Source organism: Panthera tigris, chromosome X (genome assembly GCF_018350195.1).
Source record: "Panthera tigris isolate Pti1 chromosome X, P.tigris_Pti1_mat1.1, whole genome shotgun sequence".
Taxonomy (NCBI): domain Eukaryota; kingdom Metazoa; phylum Chordata; class Mammalia; order Carnivora; family Felidae; genus Panthera; species Panthera tigris.
Genome location: NC_056677.1, coordinates 39146879 through 39164527, shown reverse-complemented (window position 1 = coordinate 39164527; position 17649 = coordinate 39146879). Strand labels below are relative to the sequence as shown.

At 36.1% G+C, this 17649-nt stretch overlaps 1 protein-coding gene across 16 annotated transcripts in view; it reads right to left on the bottom strand.

Moving 5' to 3' along the window:
• The window catches only part of KDM6A (lysine demethylase 6A), a 205946-nt gene that overhangs the window by 56448 nt on the left and 131849 nt on the right, over window positions 1-17649 (bottom strand). For all 16 annotated transcript variants that reach the window (XM_042973853.1, XM_042973856.1, XM_042973858.1 and 13 more), the window contains 2 exons: window positions 3273-3366; window positions 434-560 (listed from right to left, as the gene is read on the bottom strand). In XM_042973853.1, the coding sequence (XP_042829787.1) occupies window positions 434-560; window positions 3273-3366 (221 nt within the window). The remainder of the gene's footprint in view (window positions 1-433; window positions 561-3272; window positions 3367-17649) is intronic.

The following is a 17649-nucleotide window of genomic DNA, read 5'->3' as shown; positions in this document are numbered from 1 at the left end:
AATCAAAATTACAAATAGCAAGGTTCCACTGGCTACTGGTGGTCACCAGGCAGAATGAAAAATTAATTCGGTTCTGTTCAACAGACATATAAAAAAAATAACAGAAATCAGAAGGAAAGGCATTTAAATACTAGGATGAAGAATTACTATCTGATAAGTCTTTTTAAAAGCCAGCAATGATTCAAGTCAAATGAAAATCCAACACGCAAAATAAGAAATGTCCTGGCTGACCAGATTATGCTGAGAAAAACTATCACATTCAGAAGCTTTAACTTTCCAGAAATCTTTGCGACAATATATTTAAAAAGGAAAAGACACTAATCAAGTTATAAATATAAACAAATATAAATATAAACAAAATTATATAGCTCATAATTCCAATCTCTTAGCTGGAATAAACAAAAGCATAGTGTAAGTGTCTGCTAAGTCTCACCTTCCGAGGAAATACCAGGACTGGCCAGAATTAGGATCTGCTTCCAAGGACTTTTGGAGATACTGAATAGCATAGCTTTCCTTGGTGGCTTTATCTCCCAGAAGATCCACAGTGTGATGCATCCAACCTACAGTAAATGATTAAAAATATTTACAAAGATGACTTAATTGTTCTTCAGTTTTTAAGAATACCAAACAGAAAACACATAAAAATATTTTTTTTTCAGTCAATTTATTCATTTAGTTCGGCACACACATTCCCAAAATTTAGAACTGCCAATTCTGACCATAAGGAAGTCTGTTTCTCACAGGAAGGTACAGTCAAACCTATAAAGAACTTTATTCCAGAGAAACCAAAACGATTTTAAGTACTGACTTAACACTTAGATTACAAACTACAGTTCTTCTTTTCTAATTTTGGTGTTTGAAAAAATTCCAAGTTATGAAACAAAGAATATAAAAATTCACTGTTCCATGTAAAATTTTATGTGCATTTTAAGACTCTCCAAGACAGTCTATTAACCCATTGTTTATTTCCAAGGAGTACATATAAGATGATTTAATCAATGATAGCTCAGAGTACAACACCCACATACAACCCTATCTCACTGGCAATGGCCACATGTATTAATAACTTATCTAAAATAAAAACTGTAAAGCATTTGACAATTATTTAAAAATAAAACCCAAGTCTAAGTATATTCAAATGGTGCAAATAAAAATGGTTTAAAATGGGTACCACAATGTTTAATCAATACATACAGATTGTGCAGAATCTCAATTATATGTAGAATCTCAAAAAGGTGAATATATAGAAGCAGACAGTAGACCGATGGTTACCAGGAATGGGGAGGTAGGGGAAATGGGGAGAAACTGGTCCAAGGGTACAAGTTACAGTTATGTAGCAGGAGTAAGTCTAGAGAGTAATGCATAGCAGAATGACTATAGTTAATAATACTCTAATATATTAATAGAAATTTGCTAAGAGAGTAGGTTTTAGGTGCTCCCACCACACACAAATAGTAACTATGTGCAGAGATGGATATGTTGATTAGCTCGACAATACTAATCATTTCACGATGTACCAAAACATCATGTTGTGCACCTTAAATATGCACAAGTTTTATTAAATAATCGTTATATAAGCTATCAAAAGATTGGATCATGCAATACTGTATTCTAAAACTTTTAAGACAACACAGGAATGATTTGATTTGCTGGGGAAGTCATATTTCAGCTGTGGATCATTTCAAGTGCATAAAATCAGCGTTGTTCTTTGTGTATAGTCCATATTACATATAACAAATAAGGACCGTTATTTTCTGACATTTATTATAGTTGCTGTGCGCCAAAATATATTTCAAGGACTGCATTAGTATGTTTTACAGAAATACATGTCAATAACACATTTATATTTATTCATCTGTTCCTCTTACCTCCTGCTATTACTAGTAAGAATGGAACCTAGAGAAACAGGCTCTAAAAGGAGCTGCTGAAGCAGCAGTGACAAGCAAGTAGGAAGGATTGATACACAGGCATAAATTAGACTTAATTAGGAGAAGTGTTTTTCCTTTCAAAAGCACGAAAAGTTTATTATACTTCTATACTTCGAAATATGGTAAGCCAATGCCAAAGAGGACAAGTGATTCACACGTAACTAGACCAAAACTATTTCAACCTATGTCTTAAATTTAAAAGGTGTATGCATTTTTACTATTGACACATTCCTCACTGCAGCTGAAATGCACAAAAACTTGATTATAAATAGTGTGGATTAACAAAACAGCTCATATTCAAGTATTAGCTGAATGAGTAAGCTGTCTTATGATAAAGGCATCACTTTGTTCTTTTTACTTAAGAACTGCACAAAATCTTTCTTTACTATACTAATAAACTTGTTTTAATTTGAAGATATGAATTCACACTACTCAAACACGGTCTGTAAACTTATTAAAAACAAATATTCAAATACTTCTCTAATTCTTAAAAGTATGGATAACACAAGTAAAATTCTAACCAGAGATTAAATTAAAAACAAACCTAAAAACAAAAGTTTTATATTAAGGTAATGTGTTTATTTTATATAATTAATCATATGATACATATCAATATCATGAAGATCAGTGATAAAATCTAGGCTTAAGTAATTTTAAAATTATGTAAAAATAGTCACATTATGAAAACATTCATATTACTACAATGTTGGTTAAAAATTAAGAATAAATTATTTGCCCAGACCAAAAACAAATAAACAAAAGCTAGGGGGAGGAGGGGACCCAAACACCATATACAGATAAGAAACATGACCCAATAACTAAGCAACAAAATTAAACGTGGAGAACTCAATCACTATCTTCTTGGTCAGAGTGACACTAATGTGTCATCCAAATGGCTACATTTCTTCAACATCAGAAAAGAATTACATGTGTACAAAAACTATACCATTAGATGTTGCACAACTTTTCGATGAAATGTTTTAGTTAATATTATTGATAGGGCTAAGAAAGCAAGCTCACCAACCACTAAGTGACTTTACACAAATCACTTAACTTCATTCAGTGCTAAGCATATCTGGCACAAAGGAAGTACTCAATCCCCCTCTCCCATGGGTTAAGTACTAGAGAATAATTCTAAGAATTTAAAAGGACCAACTGCACTGAAGAACGGTAACGAGATGGACAATGCTTGGCTGAAAGGGGAAATATGCTGGGTTCGAGTTAATTCTATCAACTCTGGGTAAAGGAAGGAAAAGAGAATAGAATACATGAGCCACATATCTGCCATCTCTGACATGGAAAAATCATAAAGAGAAATATTTATAGTACACTATTATTACATACCTAACTGTTGTAAGACAGTTGCCTTTACTTGTGCAGAAAGGTTTTCCGTCTGCAAAAGTTGTTCATAAGCTTCCTTTGCAGAATGATACTTCCTCTAAAAAGCAGAAAAAAAGGGATTCAAAGAAAAATAAAAGCATTATCTTTAAAGAATTTGCTCTTATATTAAGATTTACTACATAATACTGATACTTTAGCATATTTCTTAAGCTAACCGAAAGAAAAAAGGCTAGTTCCATTACTGAGCGTTCCTTTTACACCAGACAGTTGTGGACAGGCCATGTTTCAGAGCAATTAACACCAGTAAAACATTCGATACAATAAAGTATTAAAATAGGCCCTTTTAAGAATCTGCCAAATCTCAATTGTTAAAATAATCTCAACTTATTCAATAACAAATAATTTCAACTTTATTTAGGAACACTGATGAAGCTAGAGAAGTACTCTACCTCCCAGTGTTATGATCTGCCTAGAAACACCAAGTTCCCAAGCAACTTAACATAAACAGAACATATGCCAAGACTGCTTTAAAAAATCTAAGTGCAAAAGCGGTTAAAATCTAAGTTGAAAGGATAGTTACTGGTATACAGCCTATGAAAAAATTTATAATATGTATGGCTTTAAAGATACCAAACCTCTCATGGTCTAACAATGTTCACAACATTTAAGGTTCCATTGGCAAATTTCTAAATAAAACCATTTATGCACACTCCTCTCCTCAAAAAGTATGTGTGTGACTAAAACCCATTACTACCACTGTCATAAAGCTTAATTCAACTCCTCCAAGAAAAAGGAAAGGGAGGAAAAAAGGGATAAGCCAATAAAAGAAAATCTCATAAATATTACCTTTAAAACATACTCAGCAGAACAATGAACTGAAGTGGCTATTATTCATTATCAGCAACAGTACATGGCTGCCTGAGCAAACAAATGCTTCTCAAAAAAACAAAACAAAACAAAACAAAAAAAAAAAACAAAACACGGAGGAGGTAGAAATCCGAAACCAGGTGTAGGAGCCTCAGGCAAATCACTTAAACAAAGATTCAACATCCATAAAACAGAGTTAATACCTAATCTTTCTATCTGGAGTTGTTCTAAAGATCAAATGAGATAAGCAAAGAAGTACGGAAACAAATAAGGAACTACATGAATACAGTACGTCAACACAGGAAAGATCTGAAAGAATTGGCCACTGAGATTAACAGAAGTTATTACATAAACTTTTATTCATCAGTTAAATTAGTTCCCCCTAAATATTAATCTGATCTCAAAAAGTCATTTAGACAATTAACACAAGATAAGGACCAAGTTATTCAGGTCAATTCCTTCCAATGGTATGCTAAAACATATTTCTAAACACTGATAATAAAAACAAAACAAAACACGACACACTTGAAAATTTGGTTGCATCATACTGAGAATCAAAGTTGGCTTTCTACCTCATATCATATACTGGCAGGAATATGTCCTTGAGACTGTAAAGAACTTATGTGACATGGCCAAAACAACACAAATCATGAGAGAAGTAAAGATCTGGTTTGAACCACATAGCAGAAAATCAGGCAATGGACACAAACCAACACAGAAAATGTGAAAACCATGTGAACAAGTGTACATCTCTAGAAGTACAAGTTTAAATGAGATACCACCATCTACCCATCAGAATGGCAAACATAAGAAAGTTGGGTAAATCCAAAGTTGGGGATGTGTATGTGCACCCTGCTGGAAGAGGATTGACGCATGAAATTAGGTGTGCAAACAGGCATGCAGATACACTACAGTCCAGCAAGCTTACTCTTGGGACAAAGATGCCAAAGAAACCTTTCCACAGGTAATGTTCTAAATGGTACTGTTCACGGTATCAGGAATTCAGGGACAACCTAGGTCCATGTCACTAGGGAGTAAAAACACAAAATATGATGGATGCATACACTAGAACATTAAGTAGCAATTATATATGGCATACGAAAAGCAAGATGAGTTTATCTTTAAAGATGTTTAGTAACGTTTTTCCTCTGGTAATGCTGGAGTAGCTGTTCCACAGATGGCTTTAAGTTCTGGATAAAATATAAAAGTCAACTGTCAGAAAGCCTAGAGAGAAACCAAAATCAGGCTGAAACCAGATAGACTTAGCCAAAGGGCATGACACTGGATGAGTAAACTACCTTTTACTAGGATTTCCATCCGAAGGCAGGTGCCAATTGGTGCCTGGGCTAGAACTCAAAAGAAACCAGCAATCTTACTAGTTTGAAGACTCAGAGGAGACACTTTGAAGCTATCACAAAAGCTGGAAGTGAGAGGAGAAATCCCAGGAAGGAGACAGGGAAAGAAAAAGAACACCAAATTCTGCAATTAAAACTCTACCTAAATCTCTTGTTGACTGCTGAACATGCACGAACACAGTAGATGTCCAGCAGCCTGACAGAATGAAAGAGAGATTTCAGCCGCTGTCCACTACAGGAGTGGCCAAGTTTACAGTGTGACTTGTGCAAGATTAAATGGCTAATATAAAACAAAAACATCACTCTTCAGAAAAATATAACAAAGTCACTCCACAATGTATTATTCATGATATCCAGGATAAAATTACCAGACCTACGAAGAATCAGGAACATTTTATCCATGTTCAAAAGGAAAGGAAATTGATGAAAATCAGCCATGACATTACTCAGATGATGAAATGTGCAAATAATTTTAAAGCAGCTATTTTAACAACATTCAGAGACAATAAGGGAACTATAACCATAATGCATGAATGGGCAGGAAATTAGAGCACAGAAAAAAAAAAAAAAAAGAAATCCTAAAACTGAAAAATATCTGAAATAAAAAAAACAAATGACTGGATAGAGTGAATAACAGATTGGAGACTTTAAAGGCCATCCAAAGATACATGAGGCAATAACAGATTGTCTACCATACATGTAATTGGAGTTCTAGAAGAAGAGAGGAATAGGGCAGAAAAGACAAGACATAATGGCTGAGAGCTTTCCAGAACTGATGAAAGACATCTAATACTATATCCAAAAGACTAAGAAAACCACAAGTAGTATAAATAAGAAAAAAAACAACCCCTGGGCACTTCATCGTCAAATTCTTAAAAACCAAATGGAAAGAGAACTCTGAAAACAGCCAGAGAAAAACAACAAAATACAAAAGATACAACAAAAAAACTAACAGCCAAATTAAATATAACGGACTAGACACTCTAAACAAACAAGACATATCCAGAAAAGACTTAGAAAAGAGCCAAAAATACACTATTAAGAGGTGGACTTTACATATAAAGACACAAGAAGGCTGAAATAAAAGGATGAAAAAGACACCATGCAAACACTAAACATTAGAAAGCTCAAGTGACCCAATTCAGATCAGATTAAAGTAGGCTTCAGGGCAAAGATTATTACCAGAGATAAAGGAGTATTTCATAATGATAAAGGACATCAGGATGACATGACAATAAGAGCTTCAAAACACATGAAAAGACTGACAAAATTAACAATAATAAAATACTACTGACTATATAATTTATTCCAATTTCACCAACTTTCCCATTACTGTCCTTTTTCTGGTCCAAGATCCCACACTATGTTCAGGTAGCATGTCTCCTTACTTTTCTCCAGTCTGGAACAGATCCCCCGTTTTTGATTTTCAGTACCTTGACACTTACAAAAGGTACTGGCTAGTTACCCTGAAAAATGTCCCTTTGAAATCAGTAAGCATCTTGTGAAGAGATACTCATCATTCCTCATTCATTAATTGAAATTCTACAATAAGAAGTGTCCCGAACACCTGGGTGGCTCAGTAGGTTAAGCGTCTGACTTTGGCTCAGGTCATGATCTTACTGTTCAGGAGTTCCAGCCCCACATAGGGCCCTGTGCTGACAGCTGAGAGCCTGGAGCCTGCTTCGGATTCTGTGTCTCCCTCTCTCTCTGCCCCTCCCCCGCTCGCGCTCTCACTCTCTCTCAAAAATAAACATTAAAAAAAAAAAAAAAAAAAAGAAGTGTCCCCTCCTTTTGCATTTATTTTCAACTTATATTCATTTGTAAATGAATACAAATAAAATCAAATATATACAAATATAAATTCATTTATATTCATTTACTTCATTTATATATTCATTTCAGTATGAACAAATATATTTTATTCTGTATCTTCTATCTCATTATCATAATTAGTTTCTAAACTTGTGTCAGATTTGCTGATTAGGAACTCCATCCCCTTAGGTTGACTCCTGTGTTCTTTCCACACGCCCCCATCATTTTTTAAGCACTTCCTTCCTTTTTGGCACCGTAAAATATTCTAGAGCTCCTCTTGTAATTTCCTTGCCTAAACCCTGGAATCACCTACTTTTCCTGAAGAATCCCTGGTTCCTTTTATTTAAGTATAGTATTTAGAAACGAAGATCTGGGTGCTAATGTAGTCATACTGCTGCTGAGATGGGTCATTGCCTCCAAGCCCTCCCAGTAAGCATAGCTAGAAGACATATTTATGCACACACTCACAAGCTTGTATTTCTATCCAACTATCCATACTCCTAAATACCCATATATTCGTACTGATACCTCCAATTACAACCCAACACCAGAGTTCAGTCTCGCCTTGCCTTTCCTGATTTGTAAGCTCTGACAGTGAAAACCCTGGCTCTCGTTATCCACAATACACTTACTTATTTGCTTGTTCCTAATATTTACATAAAACTGTTACAGAACTCCTAATCCGTGCCACTGTGAGAAAGTAATTGTAGTAGGGGATCTGTTTACAGTTCTTGTCTCCAGCTTTACACTATAGTCAAAATACTATTCTCTAAAGTTACTGAGGTTAGTTCTTTGCATCTCCACCCCCTTCACTAAACTTATGTTATTCATCGGTTAGTTTTATTTGTTCCTGCCTGCATTCTGTTTCGGGCTACCTCACATCTGGTTGGTCTCAATTATTCAACTAATTTTGGGGTATGAGAAACATCACCAGGTTCTCAGAGTTAGAGCTATGCAAAAAGTATACACTTGAGAAGTTCCACTTTGTCCTCATCTCTGCTCCCTCATTCACAACCACTTCCACCGGGTAACCAATCTCCTCTGTTTCTCGTTTATCCATTCAGTATCGCTTCTGCACAAACGGCAAATGTATACTTGGCTTTACTATGTGTATTTTCTTCCACAAAGGGTTACGTATTATACTCTTTTACACTTCTCTTTTTTTTTCCACACGGTAGTATATTCTGGAAACCACTCCACGTCGTGATCCACATAGTTCTTCCTCATGCTTTTCTACATGCAACTCCACTACCCGAATGTACCGAAGATTATACAAACATTCTCCCATGAATGGGCCTTTGAGTTGTTTCCAAGATTTTGTGATTACAAACAACGCTCCGATCAACATCCTGGTGCCTATATATTTTCAGAGTTTTGGAGGTATATTTTAAAGGTAGATTCCTAGAGGTGAGGCTGTTGAGTCAAAAGGTGCATATACAGCTTGGTTAGATTGCCAAATGCTGTTCCAGATGGGTCGTACCAGTTTGTATTACCACAATGCATGAGAGTGCCTGTTTCCCCATAGCCACTTACAATTTTCGCCAATCTGATATGTGAGAATTATATTTCAGTGTTGCTTTAATTCGCATTTCTCTGAGTGAATCTGACCACTTTGCCATATGTTTAACGACCTTGTTATATAGATTTTCTGTGAAGTGTCCACTCGTGTCTTTTTTCCCATTTTCCTATTGGGTTTTCATTCCTTTGTCCTTCCAATTTTAAGTTTGTTATATATTAGGAGCATTAGCCCTTTGTCCATGGCATATGTTGCAAACATTCTCTCCTAGTCTCTAGGTCTCCTTCGAATTTATGGTTGTTTTTTTTTTTTTTTTTGTCGTGCAGAACTTATTTTTATATTGTTCAAACTGACCGGCCCAAAATGCAGAGAAAACAAAAAGAATGATCATAGTTAGAAAGCCTTTTCCTAAATCAAGATTGAAGAACAGTTCATGTTCACTTCTAGTACTTACTTGTATAAAATTTTTTACATTTGACCCTAATTCATTTCTAGTTTCTTTTTTTGAACAGCTTGGGTCATGGGTCTAATTTTATATTTTTACAAATGGCTACCAAGTTGTCCCTGATCCATTTATGAATAAACCCACCTTAGCCCCAGAAATTTAAGATATTACCTTTCTCAAGCACTTGATTTCTCTATGTACCTGGATGTATTCCTGTTCTTTCTATATTTCACTGGTCTGTCTATTCACATGCCAGTGCCTCACTTTGAGTTACACAGGTTTTATTGTATATCTTACTGTCTAGTAGAGTCAGTATAACCTGTACAATTTCCCCGCAGTCTTCTCCTGGCTATTCTAGCATATTATCAACTTACCAAAGTCCTTAAAAGCTTGTTAGTACTTTTTATTGATGTTGTGTTATATTTATAAAGTAACATAGGAAGAATCAAGATCTTTATGCTACTGAGTCACAGTATGTCTTTTAAGTTTATTGTGAAATATTTAATTACTTTGCTGATACTCAAGTGGGAATGTTTTCTAACATTATGCTGTCGTTGAAGGTTATTAATTTCTTCATGTTAATTTGTGCCTCTAATTAATTTTTCTTGCCTAATTGTACTAGCTAGCACCTATAGTTCAATAACGAGGAGTAATAGAGATAGTAGGAATCTTTGCCTTGTTCCTAATTTTTGCAAAAATGTCTCTAGTGTTTCCCCGAAGTGAGATACTAATTTGGGCACTGAGGTATATGAATTTTACCATGATAAAAAAAATAGCACTCAATTCCTATTTCCAACTTGGACAGTTTTTTTAATTAGGAAACGTCACTGAATTTGTCAAAAGCTTGTCTTCAGCACCTATGGCATTAGCAATCTGATTTTACCTTTAGTTCTATTATTACGATGCCTGATACTAATGGATTTTCTAATATTCAATCTTGCATTCTTGGAATGAATACCACTTGGTCATAGTATATTATCTGTTTAATGAGGTAATGGCTTTGTTTACTAAACTTCTATTTAGTACTTTTACACCAAGATTCATTAGTGATATTAGTCTGGATATTGCCTCTTTTTTGTACTGTTTTCATCAGGTTCAGGTATTGATGTTACATTTGCTTCAAAAAGAAAAGGGGAAAAACAGTATGATGGTTCCTCAAAAAATTTAAAAGACTTATCACATGGTCTAGTAATTTCACTTCTAACTATGTATCAAGAAGAATTAAAAGCAGGGACTCAAACAGATATTTGCACACTCATGTTCATAGCTGCATTATCAACAACAGCCAAAAGGAAGAAGCCACACAAGTGTCCATCAATAGATGAATGGATAAACAGAATGTGGTGTGTACACACAATGAAATGTTATGCAGCCTTAAAGAGGAGTTAAGTCCTCGTACATGCTACAACATGTACAAATGTGGAAGATATCGTGCTAAATGAAATGCACAAGGCACAAAAGAATAAATACTGTATGATTCCACTTACATGCAGTAGTTAAACTCATAGAGACAGAAAATAGAATAATAGTTGTCACGGGCTGAGTGGAGTGAGGAATGAGGACTTATTGCTGAATACGGGTACAGGTTCAGTCTGGGATGATGAAAAAGTTCTGGAGATGAATGGTAGTAACAGCTGCACAACAATGTGAATGTACTTAATGACATGATACACGTAAAAATGGCTAAACCGGTAAAAATTATGTCCTATATTTTACAATAGAAAAAAAGACAATACAAAAGCACTACGATCTGTAGTTAATTTTTAGAATCAAGGATTTTGTTTCCATTATATTTTTTTAAATATGCTATAGAATCATTAAGTGCAGAAAGGACTCTATTATCAAACACAAGTGTCATTCAAGTCAGATTAAAAACTGCTAAAAGCTTCTCCCCGTTTAAAAAAAAAAATACAAAGAATAAAAGAAAAGAAATGAGGAAGTTTCTTATTTCCAATGCTCTGGAACGGTCTATAAAGCATTAAAATTATGTGGTCTTTAAAGGCTTAGAATTCCCCTGTAAAACCATCTGGCCATGGTGCTTTCTGTAAGGCATTACTTAATTTTTCCTATTTCTTTTGTAGAAATTGATTTTTTATAACTTTCTAACTCTAATGACGTCAATTTTGCTAATCTGTATTTCCCTGGAAAGTAGTCCATTTCATTTCATTTTCAAATTCACTTGCTCAGTAGTCTTGTATAATAGTTCTAATTTCTTCTGTTTCCATGGTTATCTTATTTTGCACATGTGCTTTCTGTTATTCCCTTGATCAAATTTACCTAGTGGATTATCTATTTTGTCAATTTTTGGAGAGTACTAAGGTTATGACCTATTAATTAGGTTTAAGTTGTGCTTTCCTTTTCACACTGTTAATTTCTTTTAAAAAATCTTTCTTCCTTCCCCACAATACAGTTAGTTTTCCTTACATTGATTTTTGTTTTGTTAACAGATTTCCTTACATTGAATCATCCTTGAATTCGTGAAATAAATCCAACATGCTCATGGCATACTTAATGCATCTTTAAAAACCAGCTGGAATTTTTCTTTCTTCAGAATTTTTGGATTTCTATAATACATATAAATGAAGCCAATCTACAGTGCCTTGGTAATAAATTAATGCCGGACAGTTAGAAGTGAATGTTAAAAATGAAACTAATGATTCTTATAGACAGTGGTATTCACAATAACATTATTTGTAACTATCCCTCAAGGGGGAAATAGTTAAATTAGTTACAGTACATCTATGTAAAGGGATATACTACAGCTCCACATGTACTAACAGGGTATGTTTTCCAAAATATGACACTAACTTAAACAATTTAAGCAAGGCTGAGAGAGAATTCACATATTTGGCTAATATTTCAATAAAATAAAGAAAAACGAATATATGTGCAAACACATACATGGATTTGCTTATATATATGTGGATTTCTCTGGAAGGATATGAAAAACACTAGTACCTTTGGGGAGTGGAATAGTTTGTTACAGAAAAGGAATGAGGATGAGACTTCAGCAAGTATTCTTTCAGGCACTTTCATTTTGGGTTATCTATTCAAAAATAAGTAATGTCTTAATGACAAAATTAAAAAGGAAAATTCTGTATCTTTCATCCATAAAGGCTAATAAGTATTTTTTAATGTTTATTTATTTTGAGAAAGAGAGCACGTGTATACACACACACACACACACATACACACACGTGTGCATGTGAACAGGGGCCGGGCAGAGAAAGGGACAGAGAGAATCCCAAGCGGGCCCTACATGGTCAGTGCGGGGCCTGACACCTGAGCCGAAATCAAGAGTCAGGCACTCAACTGACTCAAGACTAATAAGCATTTAGATGGCAAACTGTTCAAGTTATTTAATTAAATTCGGGGGGGGGGGGCAAATAATACTATTACTATTAGAAAATAATGTGGTTCTATGGGGCACCTGGGTGGCTCAGTCGGTTAAGTGTCCGACATGATCTCACAGTTCATGAGTTCGAGCCCCGCATCAGGCTCTGGTGCTGACAACTCAGAGCCTGGAACCTGCTTCAGATTCTGTGTCTCCCTCTCTCTGCCCCCTCCCCACTTTGTGTTCTCATTCTCGCTCTTGTTCTCTTTCTTTCTCTCTCTCAAAAATAATAAACATTTAAAACAATTTTAGAAAAAAAGTGGTTCTACAGGTCTCAGCTAATAAAATGGGAAAGCTACAATTCCAGACTTCAAGATGTGTTACAAAGCTGTTACAAGACAGCATGGCACAGACACAAAAACAGACACTTAAATCAATGGAACAAAACAGAGAACCCAAAAATGGACCCATAAATGTATGGCCAACTCATCTCTGACAAAGCAAGAAAGAATATCCAATGGAATAAAGACAGTCTCTTCAGCAAGTAGTGCTGGGAAAACTGGACAGCGACTTGCAGAAGAATGAACCTGGACCACTTTCTTATACCATATACAAAAATAAACTCAAAATGGATGAAAGACCTAAATATAAGACAGGAAGCCATCAAAATCGTAGAGGAGAAAGCAGGCAAAAACCTCTTTGACCTCAGCCGCAGTAACTTCAGGCAAGGGAAACAAAAGCAAAAATGAACTACTGGGACCTCATGAAGATAAAAAGCTTCTTTTCTGCACAGAGAAGGTAACAATCAGCAAAACTAAAAGGCAACTGATGGAATGGGAGAAGATATTTGCAAATGATATATCAGATAAAGGGTTAGTATCCAAAATCTATAAAGAACTTATCAAACTCAACACCCAAAAAACAAACAGCCCAGTGAAGAAATGGGCATAAGACGTGAATAGACGACACTTTTCCAAAGAAGACATCCAGATGGCTAACAGACACATGAAAAGATGCTCAACATCACTCATCATCAGGGAAATACAAATCAAAACCACAATGAGATACCACCTTACACCTGTCAGAATGGCTAACATTAACAACTCGGGCAACAACAGATGTTGGCGAGGATGGCAGAAGAAAGAGGAACCCTTTTGTACTGCTGGTGGGAATGCAAACTGATGCAGCCACTCTGGAAAACAGTATGGAGGTTGCTCAAAACTTAAAAACTGAACTACTCTATGACCCAGTAACTGCACTACTAGGTACTTATCCAAAGGATGCAGGTGTCTGTTTTGAAGAGGCACATGCACCCCAAGGTTTATAGCAGCGCTATCGACAATAGCCAAAGTATGGAAAGAGTCCAAATGTCCATCAACAGATAAATGGATAAAGAAGATGTGGTATGTATGTATGTATGTATGTATGTATGTATGTGTGTGTATGTGTATGTATATGTGTATATATATGTGTGTGTGCACATACACATACACAGGAATATTACTCAGCGATCAAAATGAATGAAATCTTGCCATTTGCAACGATGTGGATGGAACTAGAGTGTATTATGCTAAGCGAAATTAGAGGAAGACAAATATCATATGACTTCACTCATATGTGGAATTTAAGATACAAAAGAGATGAAATAAGGGAAGGGCAACAAAAATACCATAAAAACAGGGAGGGGGGCAAAACATAAGAGACTCTTAAATACTGAGAACAAACTTAGGGCGATGGAGGGGTTATGGGTGGGGGGATGGGCTAAATGGCCAAGGGACATTAAGAAGGACACTTGTTGGGATGAGCACTGGGTGTTTTATGTAGGGGATGAATCACTGGATTCTACTCCTGAAATCATTATTGCGCAATATGCTAACTTGGATGTAAATTTAAATAAATAAATATACATTTACACACACACACACACACACACACACACACACACACACACAAATAAATAGGGAAAGCTACATTAAATAAATGATATAGGACTTCCCTCGAAGATGGCAGCAAAGTAGGAGAACCCTTGGCTTGCTTCCAAACACAAATAGAAAACTTTGTACAAATCATTCTAAATGCCCCAGAAATCAACCTGAAGACTGGCAGAACAAACTCCACAACTCAAGGTAGAGAAGAAGTCACATCAAACAAGGTAGAAAGTGCAGACATGATTTAGAGGAGAAATAGATATTGGCTGCTGCAGAGCGGAGAGAGCTGTGGCTGGAGAGAAGAGTGAGAGAGTGAGATCAGAGCACAAGGGAATGCACAAGGAGAATGTTTCCCTATGGCCACTGGATTGGAAAATGAGACGGGCTGAAATTTCATGAGTTCTTGCAACCAGATGGCCTTAAATCGAAAATTTAAAGTATCAGTGGGCTGGGCTGGCCTCTGCGAGAGTCCAGAGGCATCGGGACTGCTCTTGGAGAGACGGCAGGCAAACAACCCAGGCACACACAGCATGGAAACAGCTATCTGAAGAGTGCCTGGGGAACGCAGTGGGAAGATGATCTGCTCCTCTCAGAGCATGCCCATGAGAAGCAGTGTTCACAGAGAGATGTCTCCAGGAACAAAGTATCTGGCTGGCACCATTCTCCCCCCACACCCCCACCACTAGGCATAAGCACAGAGCCACTAGCAAGAACCAGTGCAACAGGGATACTAGCTGCCTAAATTACTTACATTAAGCCCCACCCCCCTCCCCACTCTGGTGGAACTGCCCTTTATCAGTCACACTTACCTCAGCCCCAGTGCCATGGGCCCCTCCCCCAGAAGAACAGCACAAACTCCTGCCCACACCACATGTCCTGACCACAAAGTTCTGCAGGGTCTCAGTTCCAGTGGAGGTGATGACAGTTCTCATTTCACAAGCAGACCAGGGCACACCTAGTTAAAACTTGCTGCATTCAGGCCAAGGACACAAACTGCCTACAACAAGCAAAGAAAGCCTCTGCAGATGACTGGCCTGAAGGAGAAAGCAGCCACGACACAATAGCAGAGTGCATACAGCACACAGCAGATACATTCCCTGAAGTGCCAGGCCCTGGACACTACATGACATCTTCTTCATAAGGCCATTAAGTTCAGGATCATGAGACACAAGTGGCTTTTCTAACATAAAAGAAGGCAGAGACTTAGACAAAATGAGAACACAGAAATTTATCTCGAATGAAAGAACAAGATAAGGTCATGGCCAGAGATCTAGGTGAAACAGATATAAGTAACAGAACTGGTGGAGAACTTAAATCAATGATCATAAGGATACTAACTGGACATGAGAAAAGAATGGAAGACATCAGTGAGACCCTTACCACAGAAATAAAAGAGTTAGAATCAATCAGAGATGAAGAGTGTAATAAATGAGATTAGAAACAGGACTGATGCAATGAACAGCAGGCTGGAAGAAGCAGAGGAATGAATTAATGACTGAGAAGACTCAGTAATGAAGCTGAACAAAAGAGAGAAAGAATAATTATGCAACATGAGAACAGATGTAGGGAACTCAGTGACTCCATCAAAACAACAAAAGCAGACCCACACCAAGAAATATTATAATTAAACTGGCAAATGTAGTGATAAAAAAAAATTTTTTTAAACAAGACAAAATAAGACAGTTACTTATAATGGAAAACCCATGAGGCTATCAAGCAGATTTTTCAGCAGAAATTCTCCAAGCCAGAAGGGACTGGCATGATATATTCAAAATGGTGAGTGGAAAAAATCTGCCACCAAGAATACCCTATCCAGCAAGGCTAACATTCAAAACAGAAGGAGAAATAAAGAGTTTGACAGACAAACAAAAACTAAAGGAGTTTGTGACCACTAAGCCACTTCTCCAACAAATACTTACACGGGACTCTGTGAGTGGAAAAGAAAAACCAAAATTGACAGTATGAAGGTAGGAAACACAAAAGCAGTAAAAAGAAGATTTCTATTAAAAACTCAGTCAAACTAAAAGGATGTAAAATATAACAACATATACCTAAAACGTGGGGAGGACAAGAGTAGAATGAGTTCAAATTTAAACGACCATCAACAATGTAGACAGTTATAGGCAGAAGAGGTCATATATTAACCTAGAGATAACCACAAGTAAAAGAATAATAATAGATATGCAATGAATAAAAAGAAATCCAAGTAAGGCAATAAAGAAAACCAGCACACCATGAAAGAATCAGAGAAAATCTCCAGAAACAAACACAAGTAATAAAATGGCAATAAATACATATCTATCAATAATTACTTTGAATGTAAATGGACTAAATGCTCCAATCAAAAGCCATCAGGTGATAGAATGGATAAAAGAATAAAACCCATCTATATGCTGCCTACAAGAGACTCCTTTTAGACCTAAAGACACATGCAGATGGAAACTGAGGGGGTGGAGAAGCATTTATCGTGCAAATGAATGTCAAAAGAAAGTTGACTTATATCCAACAAACTAGACTTTAAAACACAGTAACAAACGTAAAGAAACCAATCCATAATAATAGGGGACTTTAACATCCCACTTACATCAATGAACAGATCACTTAAACAGAAAATCAACAAGGAAACAATGGATTTGAAGGACACAATGGATCGGATGGATTTAACAGATATGTTCAGAACACTGCATCCTGAAACAAAAGAATACATATTCTATTCAAGTGCACATAGGACATTCTGCAGAACAGATCACATATTAGGCCACAAAACAGGACTCAACAAACTCAAGAAGATCAAAGTCATACCATGCACCTTTTCTGACCACAACACTATGAAACTAGAAGTCAACCACAAGAAAAACTCTGGAAAGACCACAAATACACACAGGTTAAGTAACATGATACTAAACAATGAATGGGTCAACCAGTCAATCAAAGAAATAAAAAATGTATGAAACAAATGAAAATGAAAATGAAAACACAACAGCCCCAAACCTTTGGGATGCAGCAAAAGAAGTTCTAAGAGGGAAGTACATAGCAATACACATGCCCCTACCTCAAGAAGAAAACGCTCAAATAAACAACCTAGCCTTCTACCTAAAAGAGCTAGAAAAGGAATAAATGAAG